General features: G+C 35.0%; 1 protein-coding gene across 7 annotated transcripts in view; it reads left to right on the plus strand.

Moving 5' to 3' along the window:
* Positions 1 to 18,354, plus strand: part of Lar (tyrosine-protein phosphatase Lar) — a 1,526,023-nt gene that overhangs the window by 910,386 nt on the left and 597,283 nt on the right. For all 7 annotated transcript variants that reach the window (XM_081765888.1, XM_081765893.1, XM_081765890.1 and 4 more), the window contains one exon: positions 14,070 to 14,360. In XM_081765888.1, coding sequence (XP_081622014.1) covers positions 14,070 to 14,360 — 291 coding nt within the window. The remainder of the gene's footprint in view (positions 1 to 14,069; positions 14,361 to 18,354) is intronic.

Genomic DNA, 18,354 nt, shown 5'->3' on the forward strand with positions numbered 1-18,354 from the left:
ACTTCTATTAACATATAATTACATTACATGTATGTAAATGCATTCCATATTTATTATTACGCTTTCTCGTATGTAGTTGATGTTTCATTGATGCGTATCGGAGGGTGAATTCCCTTAAGTTCTTCTCCATCTGTAGATAATTTCAATGTTGAATATGTGATATTGAGTATTTAACCATATTTTTAAAAATATGTTGAACGTAAATTTTTAGTACAAAAGTCAGTGCATCCTTGTGAAAAATTTTGTAAATATATCTTGCATGCTTTCTACTGTAGTATCTTTGCTGAAACAAATATTGGCATCATCTCCATCACTCAGACAAGTAATTGCATGATGTGTATGACGTGTTATTGTAAATATGAAACACTTTGGTATTCCATTATTAGCAGTAGAAAAATAATACCATTAGAACACAGTATGATATATTTTGTGTAAGAATCGCGAAATGAACACAATTTAATGTAGTATTGTATTTGCGCCTTTCCGAGAGATAAAGAACTGAACAAAGTTACCAAATTTGCACATATCTGTAAATTTTGCTGAGGTAGAGAGAATTTTCCCAAGTTATTATCATGGTTTTAAACAAACTTACAACAAAATGCGTCTATTTGTACTACTTGTGCAAAGCAGTTGGAACAGGGATAAGACATCACAATAATTCTATATTATATTACTAAGTTCACGTCAGAATAGTGACCCATATGAGAAAAAAATCACAGCCTAATAATATACAATAGGAGTAATTATAGAAGCAGAGAATGAAAGCCCTAGAAACTGAGACATTCCCTGACTTTTCCTTTCTAAAAATAAATGTCTTTTTAGCCCATGGGCGTCATTTAGGGGGGCAGGAGGAGTCAATTGCCCCCCAAGAATTTGAGGAATATATATACCTTAATCTATTGTCTACAAATACGTATACTAGTACAAAACATTAAAGTTTTATGTTGGTGGTGATCTTGCCCCCTTCAAGCGAAATCTGAAATTGCGCCCCTGTTTTAGGCGTAGGTAAAAGCTATGTTTCGTACTTGTACTACATTTACTACAATTATCTTACACTTATTTATATCTGTTTCCTTATCATTTCCCATGATCTATTTCACAGTTACTTGACAGAGATATCAAATTTTATATTATTGTAAGATTAATTTTCATTCAGGTTTCTCTAAACATACAACTTTTCCTCTGGTTAAGTTAATAACACATCATTTTCAACAGAATTACTATACTTAAATGAGAAATAAATTCCCAAACATGGGTTATATTCACTATTTATGAATACACAGTAAAATTTTTTAACAGCTTTTTGAAAATTCAGTGGCTTTTGCTTTGCGAACAATAATGTTCTCATACAAGTGAAGGCCGTACTATATTTCCATTGTTTGGATTTGGATTTTCTTAAAAGTAGACATAGTTTTAAAAAAAAAAGTAGCCAAAATTGGTTATTGTATTACTGATAATATGGATCACGGATGATAAGAATTTAGAGTAAATCTTGAAACTGAAAGTTACTGAATTGGAACGTGACAGACATGTTCACAAACTATTACCAATCAACTATTACAAACTATTGTATCTTTTTATATAGAGTTCATTGGTTTTAAATGTATTCATAAGGAACTTACTAGTGGAAACGTATGTCCTATAGGAATTCGAATTTTACCTTCAGGTACTTGTGTCTTTTAATTTGATAAGACAACTAAGGAATTTATGTTTATGTAAACGTTGCAACATTGCAGGTACAGCAGTGTTTCTCTTCTTGTCTCACGTACTGTGTCTCTTCTGAAAAGTCGAATGGCGACTTTTTGGCCCAGTTATTCTTTTCTTTTGGTCGTTCTTCGTTCTGTACAAGGAGAACGCACGCGATATGACCATTACATAGGGGATAAGCCTTTCTACTCTCTTCTCTTCTCGCCAGCTCTACAGGTTGTATTGATCATGTACGCTTTGCGCGCATAAGGTGACGTCCTCCCTTCAACTCCCCTCCAACCTTTCCGTCTCTCTGCAAAGGCCCCTACCCTGTAACACTGCGCAGTGCTCATGCGCAACAACATAACACAAACACCGGCAACATTGCTGGATCTGAATCTTAAAAAAACTCCTCCAGCTACAAAGTCCAGGATATATATATATATATATATATATATATATATATATATATATAGTAAAAAGTAGAAAGAAACGTCAAGGCTGAAGTTTATAAACGTCACTGTTGTCTTTCTTTAGCGCAGAACGTAAGAAAAATATGTTAGTACACTTGATATAATAGTTGACTCATATATTTTCTTTAAAATTTTGTTATATTTGTGGCGCCACTGCAGACTAAACAGAATATACAACTTTTTTTTCCCCACAACTATAATTTAATTTATTCTTTCTTTGTTCTTTAGTAGATATTATATAGCTTTATACCAAAAGTCTGGACTTTTTTCGTCTATCTTGTATTGCGCAGAATGGATCATATAGGCTCTGAAAGAATTTTCCCTTTTTTGATTTTTTTTTTTTGTGTGTGTGTGTGTGTGTGCTGTACTCCAGATAATTCTTTGAATTGTGTAAAACTCAATATTTAGAGACAATTCTTAGTGTATCAAAACTATTTATTTTTTAAGTTAAAAATGAATCATATTGCTTTAGGACATGGCAGTATCTTTGTCTTATGCAGCCATATATTTTAACATAAATTATTCTAATACAATTATTGCATTCGTATTGTTTTATGCAAAGATTTATTAATATGCAACAATATGACCGAAGGAATTTCGGAATCAGGTTTACGCGACTGTCTTCTGTTACTAGGCTTTTTTTAAAAAAAAGATATATCCGGTGTGCGAGTTAGCCCTCTTCCTTGTCTAGTGTCTCATGCGTGCGGCTTTTTGTGCACGGAATCCCAGGTTCGATTCCCAGTGATAAAGCATTAGTAGATTTGATCGTACTAATTGTTGATCTCATCTCATGTAGCCTCGCCTCTGACAAAGGACTAAATACTAATCAACTTCTGCTGGTGTATTTCTACCACTGATATTACGAGGGTATTTCCAAAAGTTTTTTTTGACTGACACTAGAAAAACACGCTACTGGTAATAAGCCATTTCTAGCATATGGTGCCATCTATGGGAGAAATAATGTACCAATATGAACTGTCAAGCTTCGTCAATTTGTCGGAGACAGTCATTTGAACTAGTCGTTGTGCGTTGAGCTCGCATACTCCATGATAATGTAAATAAACAAATGTAACATTTTATCGTTTACTAGAAACAAAAATCAAATAGAGTTTTAATTACTCAATGAATCAGATCTTGCTAAATAGATTAAATGCAGTCAAAGATCTTGGAGTTATATTTGATACGAAACTGACATTTACTAACCATATAGAGAACATAGTTAACGAATCTTTCAAGATGTTAGGGTTCATAATTAGAATTGGAAAGGAATTTAACAATAGTACTACACTAACAAAAATGTATTATGCCTATGTCCGATCAAAACTGGAATATGCTGCTGTGATTTGGAACCCATCACAACAGCAATACAGACACCAACTGGAAAAGGTTCAATCTGAATTTATGAAATACTTGACGTACAAGACAACTGGAATCTATCCATATTATGAAAATTATCTAACATTAATAGACAACTTCTGTATACCTACACTTGAACAAAGGTGAAATGTGACAGATTTGATTTTTCTCCATAAAATAGTACAAAACGAATTTAACTGTACGGATCTCATATCAACATTAAATTTTCATGTCCCGACACTTAAAAGTCGTGCTAATAACTCTGGTCTGTTTTATTGCAAAAAAGCAAGGACCAACGTATTATTGAAATCACCAATTTGGAGAATGTGTTCTACTTATAACAAAATATGTATCAAACATAAAGAAATTGACATCTGCAATATGAACTCTATGTTTACGAAAACTATTGTAAATGTATTATGTAATACACCAACACTATAATTGGGCTTATGCCTGTTGTGTTGATGGCAAATAAATAAATAAATAAATAAATAAATAAATAAATAATGCACTGGTCCATACAACTGTTATTGCTGCAGTGAAAGACTAGCTTTGAGAAGATTCAGCACCAAGTCTACAGTCCAGATTTAGGACTGTAGCGTTGTCCAAGACTCCATTTGGACTAGATCATTGTCATGCTGAATGAGAGCCCAACTCACAACGACTGGTTCGAAGGACTCCTTGCAACGAACTGACGCAACTAAACTGTTGAAACTGGTACATTAACTCTTCCATAGATGGCACTATGTTCCATGAATGGCTTTTTTGCTAGAGCCTGTCTGTTTCACTTGTGCCCTCGAAAAAATATGCGAAATATACTTCGGTCCCACCCTCGACACCTTATGCCGGATGAAATCCTCCCTTTGCTTAAGGAAAAGAAGTGAATGACCTCAGCTGTGTTGCCAATTTGTCATTCAGTCATTTAGTTTTGGCGAATGAATATTGTAGGCTATTTAGAGTAGTTAACAAGACCGAGCATAGCGAAGTCCGTGAAATAATACATTGTGGCAACGTTTTCGCATCCAACAATTGAAAGATCTCGGCCGTATCAACTTGTCCCTCTTTCGAGGGAGGTACGGGAAATCACATCGACAGCAGCGGCAGAAAGAGCACAGTTGAAATAGAAGTGCTCTAGTGGCCAGATATGCCGGCTGCTCTAAAGGAGTTTGTCCATCATAAAGCTCACTTGGCGCGAGCTGGGATCCAACGAAGGACCCCATGCATTAGAGGTGAACGCTCTACCACTGAGCCCTCAGATTTTCGAGCACAGAAACCAAAATTGTTATACATTCTAGAGCCAGTTCATAGTAAATCAATTCAGACTCATGTCTACTGTACTTGAACGTAACAGTAGCAAGTAACGTAAGAGAAATAGCTTATTTTTTAGAAATAAGTTCCACAAAAATTTATATACAAATCAACATCAAACTGTCAACCTATATAAAACCGTAGTTGTCAAGAGAGAAACTATTTACGAGCAGTCTTTTGTTTCCCTAGATTTTATGACTTTTTGATTCTTGTAAAAAAAGAGGAAAACGCTAAAAAGGAGAGAGAGAGAGAGAAGGGCGAAAAAGGTATTGAACAAACAAAACTTTACACAAGATAAAGAAAGAAAGAAAAAGCGAGTCGTTATGGAAGGCAATCTTTTCCTCAACGAAAGTTAATGAGAGTCAAACGATTTTATTGAGAGTTAATTAACAGTACCGCCACAGAAAAATAATATCTTTCCACGGACGTTTTTTTTCTTCTGTTTTATGATATTTAATTGAGCGAATAGGACGCAGTGCTTTCTTTTTTCTTTCTTTTTTTCTCTTTAATCATGACAGAGAAGATTAAATACAGTTAAATAGAAAAGGGGGAAAATGCTTTGGTTTTTATGGCTTGATAAATGCCATAACCAAGTTTTAACATAAAAACGTTGTGCCTTTTTATATACAAAATAAACATATCTTGTATAATGCCAAAACGTTAAAAAAAAAAAAACTTAATTAACTTACGCTATTCGAATAAAAATAATTCTGCAGTGAAAGAATATGCTGTATAAATATTAATTTTGTACCATCATAATAGCAAAGGAATGAATTAGTTTTCAAAAAATATGTTAATGTTCCTTTCTTCATAAAATACATAATTTTGTAATTTTTCCGTTATATTTTCTCTTTTTTTTTAACTTTTGTTATAATAATGAAAATGACTATAAAATTGTTTATACCCCAAGTTTTTTTTTCCCTCTCTCTCTCTCTTTCTCGCTATGAAGAAAAATGTGAGTATAAACATTAGCGTTGAACGATTATGTTGTTAATCTAAACGTCCAGCAAGACTGCGTCACTAAACATCAGTGTTGCAAGCTCAATATTGGAAGTTAAGAAGTTTTTTTTTTTCAAGCAGCTATCGCATTATACTGAGACTTGTGCTGTTATCTTTTTTAAAAAATGGAACCTTAGTTCAGTATTATATAAAGATCTTTGTTTTTTTTTTTTTTTTTTTTAAAAAAAACTAATATTTGAAGCTACTAGAGCAATACTCCAAACTGACTTGAAAAATAAAGTGGTTTGGTTTTATTACATTATACATGTAATAAACGCATCAGCTACATGTAAATGTGAAATTACTTCGAATAAATTGATTAAGAGTATAACACTTATATTTTGAACTATTTACAACTTTAGAGGAAGTAATATTAAGAATATTTTTTATCATCTTGAAATCTTTTTCGTGCCACGGTTATGCCGACTAGGCTAAAGGAAACGGTCTGTTTACTATCATAAGATGATTTATATACAGTAGAGTATGTGTACTTTTTATCACATTCAATGTTTCTATTACACGTCTTTCAAATCAAAATATTATGTTGTGTGTCAATATCTGTAGAACAGAAACAAGTGGACCAGTTTCTTCACCGTGAGTGCTGTTCCATCAAATCGATGATAGAAATAAGAAACTAGTTTGTGTGTCACAATGATGCAGATACAGTATATATATATAATATTGTATCTGACAATCGAAAAGTATGCTATGAAGAATGTCTTTATGATCAATTTAAGACCTGTTCAATTCACCTATTGAAGACAAAAACCATTCATAACTAAACTTAAAATGCTTCTGTATAGGACGTCATGATTTTGTAATTTATAAATAGACTAAAAGAATGTGATGTATTAACTTGGGAGGCAATAACGAACTTCGAATTCTATACGTGTTACTTTAATTCCTTTTATTGAGGACACTGTGGCTCAGTAATAGACCGTTCATTTGTGGTCCAAATGTCTCAATTTTGATTCGAGGCCATAAGATATTGTGGTTCACAAAATCGTGTCTGTGGATTTTCTCGGACATCCGAAAACACACTTTCATTCCATCGGTTCTTTCGTAGTTACTAAGTTTTAATAGTCTTCGATTATCTTAAGTTCATAAATCATAATCATGAGGCGTTTAAAGATTTAATTTGATTCGTTTTGAGTTCTTTCATAATTTTTGTACATAAATTTAAGAGAAATTAATATGATACGTATAGTTACAGTAACTAATTTCTTGTATGTTATGGTATATAACATATTTCTAAGCTGCATAGTCAAATCCAGCCTTTAATTTTTTCGTATATCTATGTAAAATTTAGAAGTACATAGATTCATTTTTGTATCATTCAGAAATCAAGGATAACAATTTTCGGTTAAGAATCCGGATAATTATTTTCCAAGTCTGTCATTGTTCTTCCATAGGATAAACATATTTCTTGTCAGATATAAATAATATATACAATTGGGTTTTCCGTAACACATTTTGCATAACACTTTTAATTACAAATAATACAATGATATTAACATCTAACTAACGGAACTTTTCTAGAAATGTAAATAAATTGAAGTAAAAATCGTTGGAAGAACTTGTTTACAACATCTTCGTGTCCGATCTTGGTAGTTTCTTAAAGAGAGGAATGGCATTTACCCAGAGTTACATGGATACCCTGAGAGCTATGGGGAACATCTGCTCGTGGAAACGAGAAGAAAGTGACTGAAATAGGACGTTGGCGTCAAAAGACGAGTACCAATCCTGACAGCTGACTATTCTCATAACTACTTCAGTGTGACGCCGACGAAAATCTGATTGGAAACGGGAGGGCCTAGAAGAGAAAGCCGTCCTTACAGGAGAGAAGAGTCTTACGAATAAGATGCTGTGGAAGAGAGAGAGAATGATGTTGTCAGAGCGATCCTCTCACCATTTGTCCGATCTTCCTTCAACTATCAAATAAGCCATACGAACAAATGACAATCGACACGAGGAAAGGAATACGCAGCGGTCAAACAGAATACTAATGAAGCATTTCTTTCCAGAATTCCTTACTATGCAACTTTAGAAGTCACTTTCATTATTAACGTTGTAAGACCTAAGATTTTGAAATTGGTAGACGCAAATTAACATCCATTTTGTGTGCATGGTATCGTCAATGTTTTGATTCTCTGTGCTAATGGTCTTCGTAACGTGTTGTTTGTGCTCCTTCAAAATTAAATCAAAAGAAAGTGACAATACTTAACACTAGTTCCATATGAAGAGAATGCTGGATGTTCTCAACTTTTATGCACCCAAGTGAGAAAATCGTGTTTGTGTATGTTTGTATTGGGAGCATGGTAGCTCAATGGTAGAACGCTCACCTCCGACACAAGAGGTTTCTACTTCGATCCCATACCATAGAAGTTCGGGTGAATAGCATCGTAGTCATGGGTTTTCTCTGTGAGATTCTCCCATTTCAGCCCATATTCTCCTTTCACAAATTATTTCATTAATCTTCTGTGGAGCCGCGGTGGCTCAGTGATAGCGTTCTCTCCGGTACATAGGGTCTCCGCCAGCTTGCGCCAGGTGGGATTTGTGGTGGACAAACACCGTGTACATGGATTTGCTAGACGTTTTCTCGTTTCCTTCTACTTTCTTCATTCCACCCATTGCATTTCACTAATTATCCGTTTTCTTTAACCTACAGAGTATAGTGGAACGTAAAACTAACAGTGTAATTCTTCATATATGTATGTGTTTGTGTTTGATTTTTGCCTAAAAGGTTTGATACTTTCGTATTCATGTAGTCGTAATAAATATTTTGAGAGTGTGAGGAAGATAGGTGGTTTTCTTTCGCCCTCACCACTCCACAGCTCAGATTTTATTTTTTGTCAGCTCCACCAAATTATAAAGTATAAATATATAATAATTCTGAAGCTGTCTCAAAGTGTATATAATAATTCTGAAGTTGTCTCAACACCTGACATAAGTTTATTAGTTAACTTGTATTTTCGCAACCTTTGGTGTTTTTAGTGTTCCATCATCGTGAGACAGTTGAAAAGCTAGTTGAATTAAGATGTAGTGAACACTAGGTTAGAGAACTGGAAACAATGAGTCTGGGATAGGATTATTCATGAAACTAGACAAGACAGAATTTTAATGACTATATACAAAATGGCTTTTCCAATAGAAACTGTTACATTCCCGGAACGAGACAGAATTGTTTTGACTATTACGAGATTGCATTTTCAATAAAAACTGATCAATTTCCGAAACGAGACAAAATTGTCATGACTGTATACGAGACACTTTTCTGATAGAAACTGGTACATTTCTGAAACGAGACAGAATTTTCGTAACTATAAACGAGACTGTTCTTCCAATAGAAACTGATACATTTCCGAAACGAGACAGAATTGTCGTGGCTATAAACAAGATGCCTCTTTCCATAGAAACTGATACGTTTCCGAATCGAAACAGAATTTTCGTGATTATAAACGAGACGACTCTCCCAGTAGAAACTGATACATTTCCGAAACGAGACAGAATTTTCGTAACTATAAACGAGAGAGCTTTTCCAGTAGAAACAGGTACTCTTTGCGAGACGAGTCATTGCTTTTACATCTTTTCGAGACCGACAGCTTCAACTCTCGTTTTGTAGGCACCACTTTTATTTTGAAAGCTGATGAACTGACCACACATCACAGTCTGGCAGCTCACAGCTCATCATGGGCTGTAATATCAATAAGTCTTAAATTAGGTTACTTTGTTCGTTTATTCAAGTTTAGCGTCTGTTTTCAGCATCGAGGCTATATGAGACTAATCTATAGTTTAGGCTGGAATGCAAACCAGCGTAACGCGTTCAGTTTTCAAGTCACTTCCAGCGGAAATTGAACCCTGTACCCCCCTGCAGCACGCTAGACTAGTGGATAGGGTTATTTTAATATACAGAAACTAGTATATTAGGCACAGTTCTTTCCTTAGATTATAGCATTTTTTGTTTTTTAACCAATGCGAGTTGCCTGAAGAGCCGCCATTAGTCATGTTACACATTACATCGCAGTTACAAAATTCCTGAATAGAATTATTGTTAAACTTTGCTTTATATATGTTCAAACGTACTTTTCTTACTGGAAGTCAAGAACCTGATTCTCAAAAGCCAAGAAACGATAGTTCATTATACTTTCATGATTACCTTTCGTCAGATGTAATTCCTTAAAACAACTACCTATTACCTTTTTAAACTTAGAAATTCTTCTTCCTTCTTGTTATTAAGCCATTCTTTGCAGTTGACAGTTATTGGATACATCGATCTCTTTTTTTTCTCTGCCTCTTTTCTTACAAGCTCTATTTTTCCTTGTGCATAAGTTATAAAAGCATATCTATATATACACTCGTTGGTTCCGCATACACATACGTATATATATATATATAGCATAAAGTTATTGAAGGAAGGCGGTGATTTGGGTCTGAATAATTGTGTATTTCATCACGCAACGTCCAGAAATAATAATTCTCTTTTATTTCTGCTTATTTCTCCTTTATTTCCGAAAATACTTTTCTTTTGTATTTAGGAAATCTATAAAACCTCTTCGATTCAATCAGCTACAATTGGAATATTCTTACACACGCCAATGTAGCCTATAATCGGTTACAAAACTAAAAAAATGTTTTATAAATTCACGTAGGTTAGCAGAAAACTACTGCTGTATCTACATAATGGAATAGATTTCACACTTTCATTTGTATATTGATTAGGAGCTTCGTTTTTTTTTTTTTTTTTTTCCTTTTTGAAAAGTTATGTAAATTCGATAATTTTATGTTATATTTTTCTTTTGCAGTATTGAAAACTTTTGTGCCAACTTCGACAATTGTAAAAAGTTTGTACTTTCCAAAATCCTCAAATCATTGCTGCACACCACTATACCACTTACTTTTAGAATTGGCATTTTTAGTGAACCAATGAGCTTGCAATGCGTTGTTGCCAGAGCTCCGGTTAGGAGCTTGCTTTCAGCTTATGTATGTTGCGATATGTTGACAAGGTTGTCGCCTTACTAAGAACACACATACGGGTATACGAATGTTACATCTGGACAAGGTTTTCGCTTTACTATTATCCGTGCAACAAGGGCTGGCCTCTGACAGATCAATAATCCAAGTACTATTATTGTTGTTATTTGGAAACCGTACGCTCTTTTTATATTTTTATGATTATAAAATTATGACTTGTTAAATGTCCTAATTTGTCGCCAGAGCTGCTGCGTCTGTTGCAGAGTCTTTGGCAACAGCTCCACCAATACTCCGTGTGCTCTACCCAACTGTTAGAAGCCAGCCGTTGTTACACGGACAGTAAGAACACACGTGTGGATGGATGAATATTGCGACGTGTTAACAAGGGTGTAGTCTCATTAACAACATAGGGGGCGCGGTAGCTCAGTGGTAGAACGTTCACCTCTAGTGCATGGGGTCCTTGGTTCGATCACTGCACGCGCCAAGTGAACTTTGTGGTGAACAAACACCGTGTGCTTGGGTTTTCTCGGGGTTCTCCATTTCTTCCCACTTCCTTAATTTCCTTCATTTGTCATCATCAGTGCCTCCCTTAGCCTAGCCGGCATAACCGTGGGACGTAAAACTTAACGATTTCGATTTCATTTTTCAATAAGAACATGCATGTTGGTGGATGGATATTGTGACATATTGAGAAAGTTGACTCAGTAACTATGTATGTGGACGGAATTGGATTTCAGGTACACAGTGTTATCAACAGCATTATAAGCAGATTGTTCCATTTTTAAGAGGGACTTCTGTAGTGCAACATTAATTCGGCTATTTTACGTACTGATCGCTCATTTTAAATAATAATTATTATGATTGCACTAATAATAACGAAATACTACAGTTCAATCGAATATGTACAAATCAAGTTATCAATTTCGAATCTGTAATAACAAATCAGTTAAAAGGAAGTAACACACGAAACAACTTGAACTTGAAAAAAATAATTCACTGAACAAAGTAACGTTTATTTTAAAATAAAATCTGCATCTAAATATAATTGGATACTGAAAGATGGTTCTGAACGCTGATTTGTTGACCAAAACGGATTTAGCCAATCATAACAAAAGTTGACAAAAGTGGAACTAAATAACACAGATCCAATAACTTGCCCCTCATTGGAAAGATTTAATTTGTAGCTTAGTTTTCCATCGGGCCAGTGAGGGAAATGGATCTGTGGTGTTTAGTTTTACTTTTGTCAACTTTTGTTATGATTGGATAACTCCGTTTCGGTCAGCAAATCAACGTTCAGAACCATCTTCCAGTATCCAGTTATATTTGGATGTAATTCTCCCTTGTTTCCAAAGTATCTGATGAAGTCAATGTGTTCAGATAATTGGCGAAACTGTCACCCAGTTACTGTTTTAAAATAAACGTTGATTTGCTCAGTGAAGCAGCAAAGCTAATATGAACCAATACGAAACAAGTATAAGTGAATTTTTAACATTCTCGTTTCACTGTTTCGAAGAGACAGGTTGCAGTCCTGGGTTATAGTAAGGTTTCTGCAGTTTCTTTCCTTAGTTCTACCAAGCAAATGACGAATTGTATTATATTTGTTAGTTGATTTGAAGTTCAACATCCCATTGAGCAGTAGGGCTACATGAGACGTGAACTTACAGTTAACGTGGGATCCGAAGCGAATGAGCACCACCGGAAATCGAGCTATGATCTCCCGCGCCGATAGCGCGTACATACTACGGTACATGTTTATACAGTCCAGTGTGAATATGTCTTAAACCTTGTTTTAAAAATAAATACAGAATTAAAGTTGTTAATAAAAAAAAATTACTAACTTACATAGCCTTTGTCAGGCACCTTCCATCGAGAATTGAAAATTCCTGTTACAAATATAGTGATTTATTTCCCCGGCACGAAACCTTTTCCGTTTTACACTAATGATGTGATCATATTCAAAAATTAAGTTAGGTATAAGCATTAAACCATATTTTAAAATAGATATTGACTAAGGATGCTTATATTTTTGCTAGTTAAAGTCAGTAATAGAAACCAATACATGGTCATTCATCTCTCTCATATGTAGACACACAAAAATGATACCAATACGAATACGAATTATACTGTCTAAAACATATACTTCCTGATAAGTATGGTATACAATCTAAAGGTGAACTAATAATATTAGAGAGGGAGAAGTACAGTTTTATTCTTAATCAAATTTGTGTAATTTTGTGTGTATATTTATGGCGCAACACACTAATTTAATAAAGCTATTACTGTGTATGGCTTCATCAAAACCTAGAAATAAAATGTGAAATAACCTCTTGGTGTAATTAATCCTCGTTTCTGTCCAAAAGGACCCTAAGTGTTCGCAGGGCAGGCCCTTGATGTTACGTGCTGGTTGTTCTGGTATGGCGTTGAGGAAAGTTTCTTTTGGACGCGTGACGTCACAGAACAAGTGATGTAGTAGATGCGGTTGGCATTAGCATCAGCGTTGTTCTTGCTTGCTCCCTGGATGCCACAGAAGTTGAGCTAAAACTCCCTGATAAATATCCTCCGTCGCGGAAGTGTCTTCTGCCCCCAGTGGAACTGTCCCATACAGACACCAAAACCCTTCACTCCACTCCCCTCCTCCACGCCACTGACCCATCTCCGCTGTACGCCACCTCTTGTCAAGTCACCTAAGCGTAACGATCTTTCTCTTTTACTTAAATTTACCTCGAGGTGATGGAGATGATGCTAGTAACTGTTGCAGCGTATTAAATACTACAGTAGAAAAATTAATCCTTCCCAGTGACTGACATATTAATATTTTGTTTCAAACGTCAGTCATAAAGGGCAGCTTCTTTTTTTCGTTTTATTTTGCGAGTATTAAGGTTAACTTATCGAAAAAGGAAAAGAAAATGTTTTATAATTAACTGATTAAAATCAGGAGGATAGGTAGACCAAAGTTCTTACGTTCATGGTAAATCTATTCTAGCTGTACATTTGTTGTATAAAGATGTAAGTGTATAAAGATTAATTCTTGATTCTCCATAATTTTCATGATTGCAGACGATCTTTCATGGACTACAACTTACAGTACATTTAAACCTAGATGCCTGAATCATATTTGTCTGGACCATACATGGTCATCTAAACAGACTTGGATGCTTTATCTATTATCATATCTTTGTATCGGTTTATTAGTTTTATGGAGTGTTTCCAAGAGTTGTGTACTAGAAACATATTTTATGATTAGATCTAATTTTTGGCCTTTTCTTCTCCTTCCAGATCCGCCCGAAATCACAGTTCGACCTCGTGATCAGCAAGTGAAAGCAGGAGGTGTTGCCGCTTTCTATTGTAAGGCGACTGGAGACCCATCCCCAACTCTTCAGTGGAGAAAGAATGGGAAGAAGCTGTCGGGGACCCAGTCGAGGTATCTGGTCCACAACTATCCAGGCGGTTCACTCCTAAGGATAGAGCCAGTGCGCTCAACAAGAGATGACGCAGAGTATGAATGTGTTGCAGAGAACGGTGTCGGGGACGCTGTGAGCGCTGTAGCTATTCTTACAGTCTACGAATGTAAGTACAAGAGTTACTTGTTTCATATATTTTTTTTATTGTGTTTCGTTTCGATAAAAAAAACTGAGTGCAAACGGCTCTTTAAGAGACGCAATATATATATATATATATATAATCCTGTTGTACACCGTAATGAAGCAGGGAAGATACCAGTGAATATAAAATAATCGGAAAAAGTTATTGAAATTGATATAATGAATATCTCTTTTCGGGGGGGATAAAATGCGATCCATTTTTTGCTTTGGGGGGGCGTATTCTAAAAGAAAATGAAATGAAATCTTTAAGTTTTACGACCGCGGTTATGCCGGTTAAGCTAAAGGAGATTATGAATAATGATTGAAATGGTGGAATGAAGAAAGTGGGAGGAAACGGGAGAACACCGAGAAAACCTACACACACGGTGTTTGTCCACCACAAAGTTCACTTGGTGGGGACTTGGATCGAACCCGAGACCCCAAGCACCAGAGGTGAACGCTCTACCACTGAGCCACCGCGGCCCCCATATTCTAAAAGAGAAAAGTGCGCCTAGTAACACCTACAAATACAGTATCTGTAAAATCCTACGCATTATTACGAAAATATGGCTTTCAAAGAGGTGGTGACAACATTAAAAAAAAAAATGATTACACATTTATGCTTAATAAGAAGTCCTATTTTGCTGCTTTTAGAATCTGTATTCTTAGCCCAAAGATTGTCAAACCCAGAGGGAGAGAGAAGGCGGTACGTTAATACTTTCTACGTGACATTTAGAGTCGTCGATATCCGTTGGTAAAACTATTGGAAATTATGATTCGAAGGGACTTAATGGCTAGGAGAAATGATTGAAGACTTTGTGGCAAAGATGTATTTAAAACATTTAGCCGATGGATGAAAATAGATGTTTTGATAGATGATGAGCATTCAAGATTTTTTCGTGTATACTCGTATGTTCGACAGTTTTGGTTTCTCAAGCTCTCCTAAGTTCCCTCTGATAGGAATTATGTATCTTCTTCTTCAACATGTATAATCTAATGAATTACAGGATAATTAATATTCTGCTGCAGTGTTTTGTAGCCAGGTGTACATGAACCTGTACGTAAAATTTGTTATGTGTGTATGTACGTAAATTTTCGAAAAAGAAAATAGTCATTTGCGTCCTTATTTCTACAAAAATTCCGTATAGTAAATTTTTAGGCTGTAGGTCTTATCTTCACCACTTTTAGGTTTCATAGGATTCACATATATGGATCAGTGTGAGCATAAAACAAAAAGAAAAGGAGGTTATTGAAGTGTTGTACTTGTGAACAGAGGGGGTTGCGTATGCTGAAAGCTAAATATCTGGTCTTAAATATGACATTTGTTCACATTATTTGAACATTTTTTGTAAAGTTTTTTCTTCTTATTTTTTATTTAATAATTTTATGCTATGAAGCTACTGTATAAGCCATTTTATTTATCGCTAGCTTGTCTTTCCACATAATAGGCGACACTCTAAGCTTCTTTCTGTTGAGTTGACGTCGTCAACAAGAATTAATTTACACAAGCTGATTTTCCGCAAAGGGTATATGTACAGTCCTAGCTTTTATCACTGTCCAGTAGACACTCGGATTTTTGTGAAATGTCAAATTTTCATCCTGTCAAATTTTCATCCTAGCACTAGCTGAACCTGCGCTCTCTACACAGCGCATCATTCGCGTATGAGCATAAATCTCCTTCTCATTCCTCACAACATATGTACATGTCCCTTTACAGACACAAGTGAAAGACGTCTTGATTTTAAAAAAAATCGGCAAGGGGTATCATAAAGGGGAGATTTTTTTCGATTATTTTTTCTCAATATCTCGCAACGTTTGCAAGATTTGAGTCTACTTCCGGTTGGAGTTTCTAATTCATGGATGACCAGTGTTTTCTTTCTTCTTGCATGCAGTATGTAATAAGCAAATACATTACATATACAATTAATTATAATGTCAGTTATATATGGTGTTCATTGGGCAAAACACTCAAAAAATAAAGATTTATCTTAGTGAAAAAGGAAGGATAACCATTTCTCGAGTCTTATTATTTGGCCATGGAACAAACGCCTGAGACATATACAACCCCAATATACAATAGTGTGGTGTTGGAATGTATAACGCATAGGATATGGTGCTTTAGTTTTTTTTTTATTAATTTCAACGCTTTCAGTGTACCCTAAAAAAATGTAATAAAGAAATAATGGCCATGTTTTTTTTTTTTTTTTTAAATATTCAATTAGAACTGGACAATCTACGCAAAATTTCCAATCGATCAGTGAAAATGTGATCTTTCTAGAGCCTGTAGTTTCCGAGATCTCATTGTCGAAAGAATTGACCACAAACATATAATTTCCTCAACATATAGTTTAAAAGAACTCGGAAGATGGAAGCACAATTCACATGCATTGATTTTAGAGAAGGCTTATTAAAATACAAAGGCTTTGAACAATAATTTTATATCATAAACTTTATGAAAAAGATATAGTTAACTAATTTAGACTATTTAAACTACAAATACTTAAAATGTTTGTCTCTTTTAAACGTGAAATCACACACAACCGTAAATAAAAGATTTGAAAGCCAAAGTTATAGGTTGGAGCTCAGGCTTTTAATTGCTATTGTAGCATTTTAATAGATAGATCATTTTACATATTTATTCCAATATAAACTTATTTCTGACCCTTGTGAACACGAAAATGTTGTTTTTATTGGGTTATACTGTATAAGTGTTATAAATGTATTTTTGGGTTATATTTTAGCTTTAGATCATATTTTAGCGGGAAGTAATATAATATCATATTTTTTGTGACATTTTCGGCGTTTCGTTCATTGTTCAGATATACAGTATTTGCTATTAGTGGCGGCGAGATTATTTGGACTTCCCCTCTTATAAATATTTGGCCTCGTGTTACGAGACACCATTGTTGAAAAGATTGATTGATTAATTTTGAATTTAACGTCCCGTTCAGCAGCGAGGCTATATGAGACGTGGACCTACTGATTAACGTGGAATCCGAACCACATGAGCTCCTGCCGGGAATCGAACCCGGATCTCCCACGTCAAAAACGCGTACGCTAACAGCTTAGCCACGAAGCAGCTCCATTTTTGAAAAGAGAAGTCGACATCTTATCTTCTATCTCCTCTCATGCCGTAATACTTCAAGTCTGGCTTCTTTCTAGCATATTCGTGGCAAGTTCTTTTTCTTTTTCTTACACCCGGAAACTTTCAGTACGAGGGATGAAAGTACTATAATCTATAATGGGACTGGTAAAATATTGGAAGGCCACGTTGAGTACGATAGTAGATGATGCCTCGGGAGAATTTATATTCAGGCCCCTTCCTCAAATCATCACTGGTACTTTATAATAAGACTTTTTTTTTTTTTTTTACACTGTCATGTTTTGAATATGATGGATATGTGCATTCGGTGGATTTTTTGTCAGAGAATTTGACATTACTGAGTACAGTTTCAAGATACCTAAAGTCGCTCTAGTAGCGTGAAGTTGCATATTTTTTCATGGTTGTATTTTAGGTCATATTTGCCATATTTTAGGACATAAATGCATTTTCAGCTCATAGAAACCTGACCCCTAATAATTCCTAAATTTATTCTGATATCTTTGCGTCTGGAAGTGTTTCATAACGTTTCTTCTTCTTCAGCTTTCTCCTTTAACTCCCAATATTTTCTTCTATTTCTTTACAAAATATGTCCAATCCAATTGACTTTCCTAAGAAGAATGCCGGCTAAAGGAATCCTCTTCTCTCCTATCCGTTTTAAAACATCTTCGTTTGTTACTCTCTATGTCCATTTTCTCTTTTCCATCTTCCTCGAACACCACATTTCGAAGCTCTCTAAATATTTCTTCCCTAACTTCAATAATGGCCAAGTCTCTGAACCATACAGTCTAGTGCTCCATATAACACTTGACCAACTTCTTCCTAAGTGCAATATTGAACCTGCTAGTTAAGAGAAATGTTTTCTTGTTGAATGCCTTTC

This window comes from Thermobia domestica, chromosome 7, assembly GCF_964235325.1.
Source record: "Thermobia domestica chromosome 7, izTheDome1.hap1.1, whole genome shotgun sequence".
NCBI lineage: Eukaryota > Metazoa > Arthropoda > Insecta > Zygentoma > Lepismatidae > Thermobia > Thermobia domestica.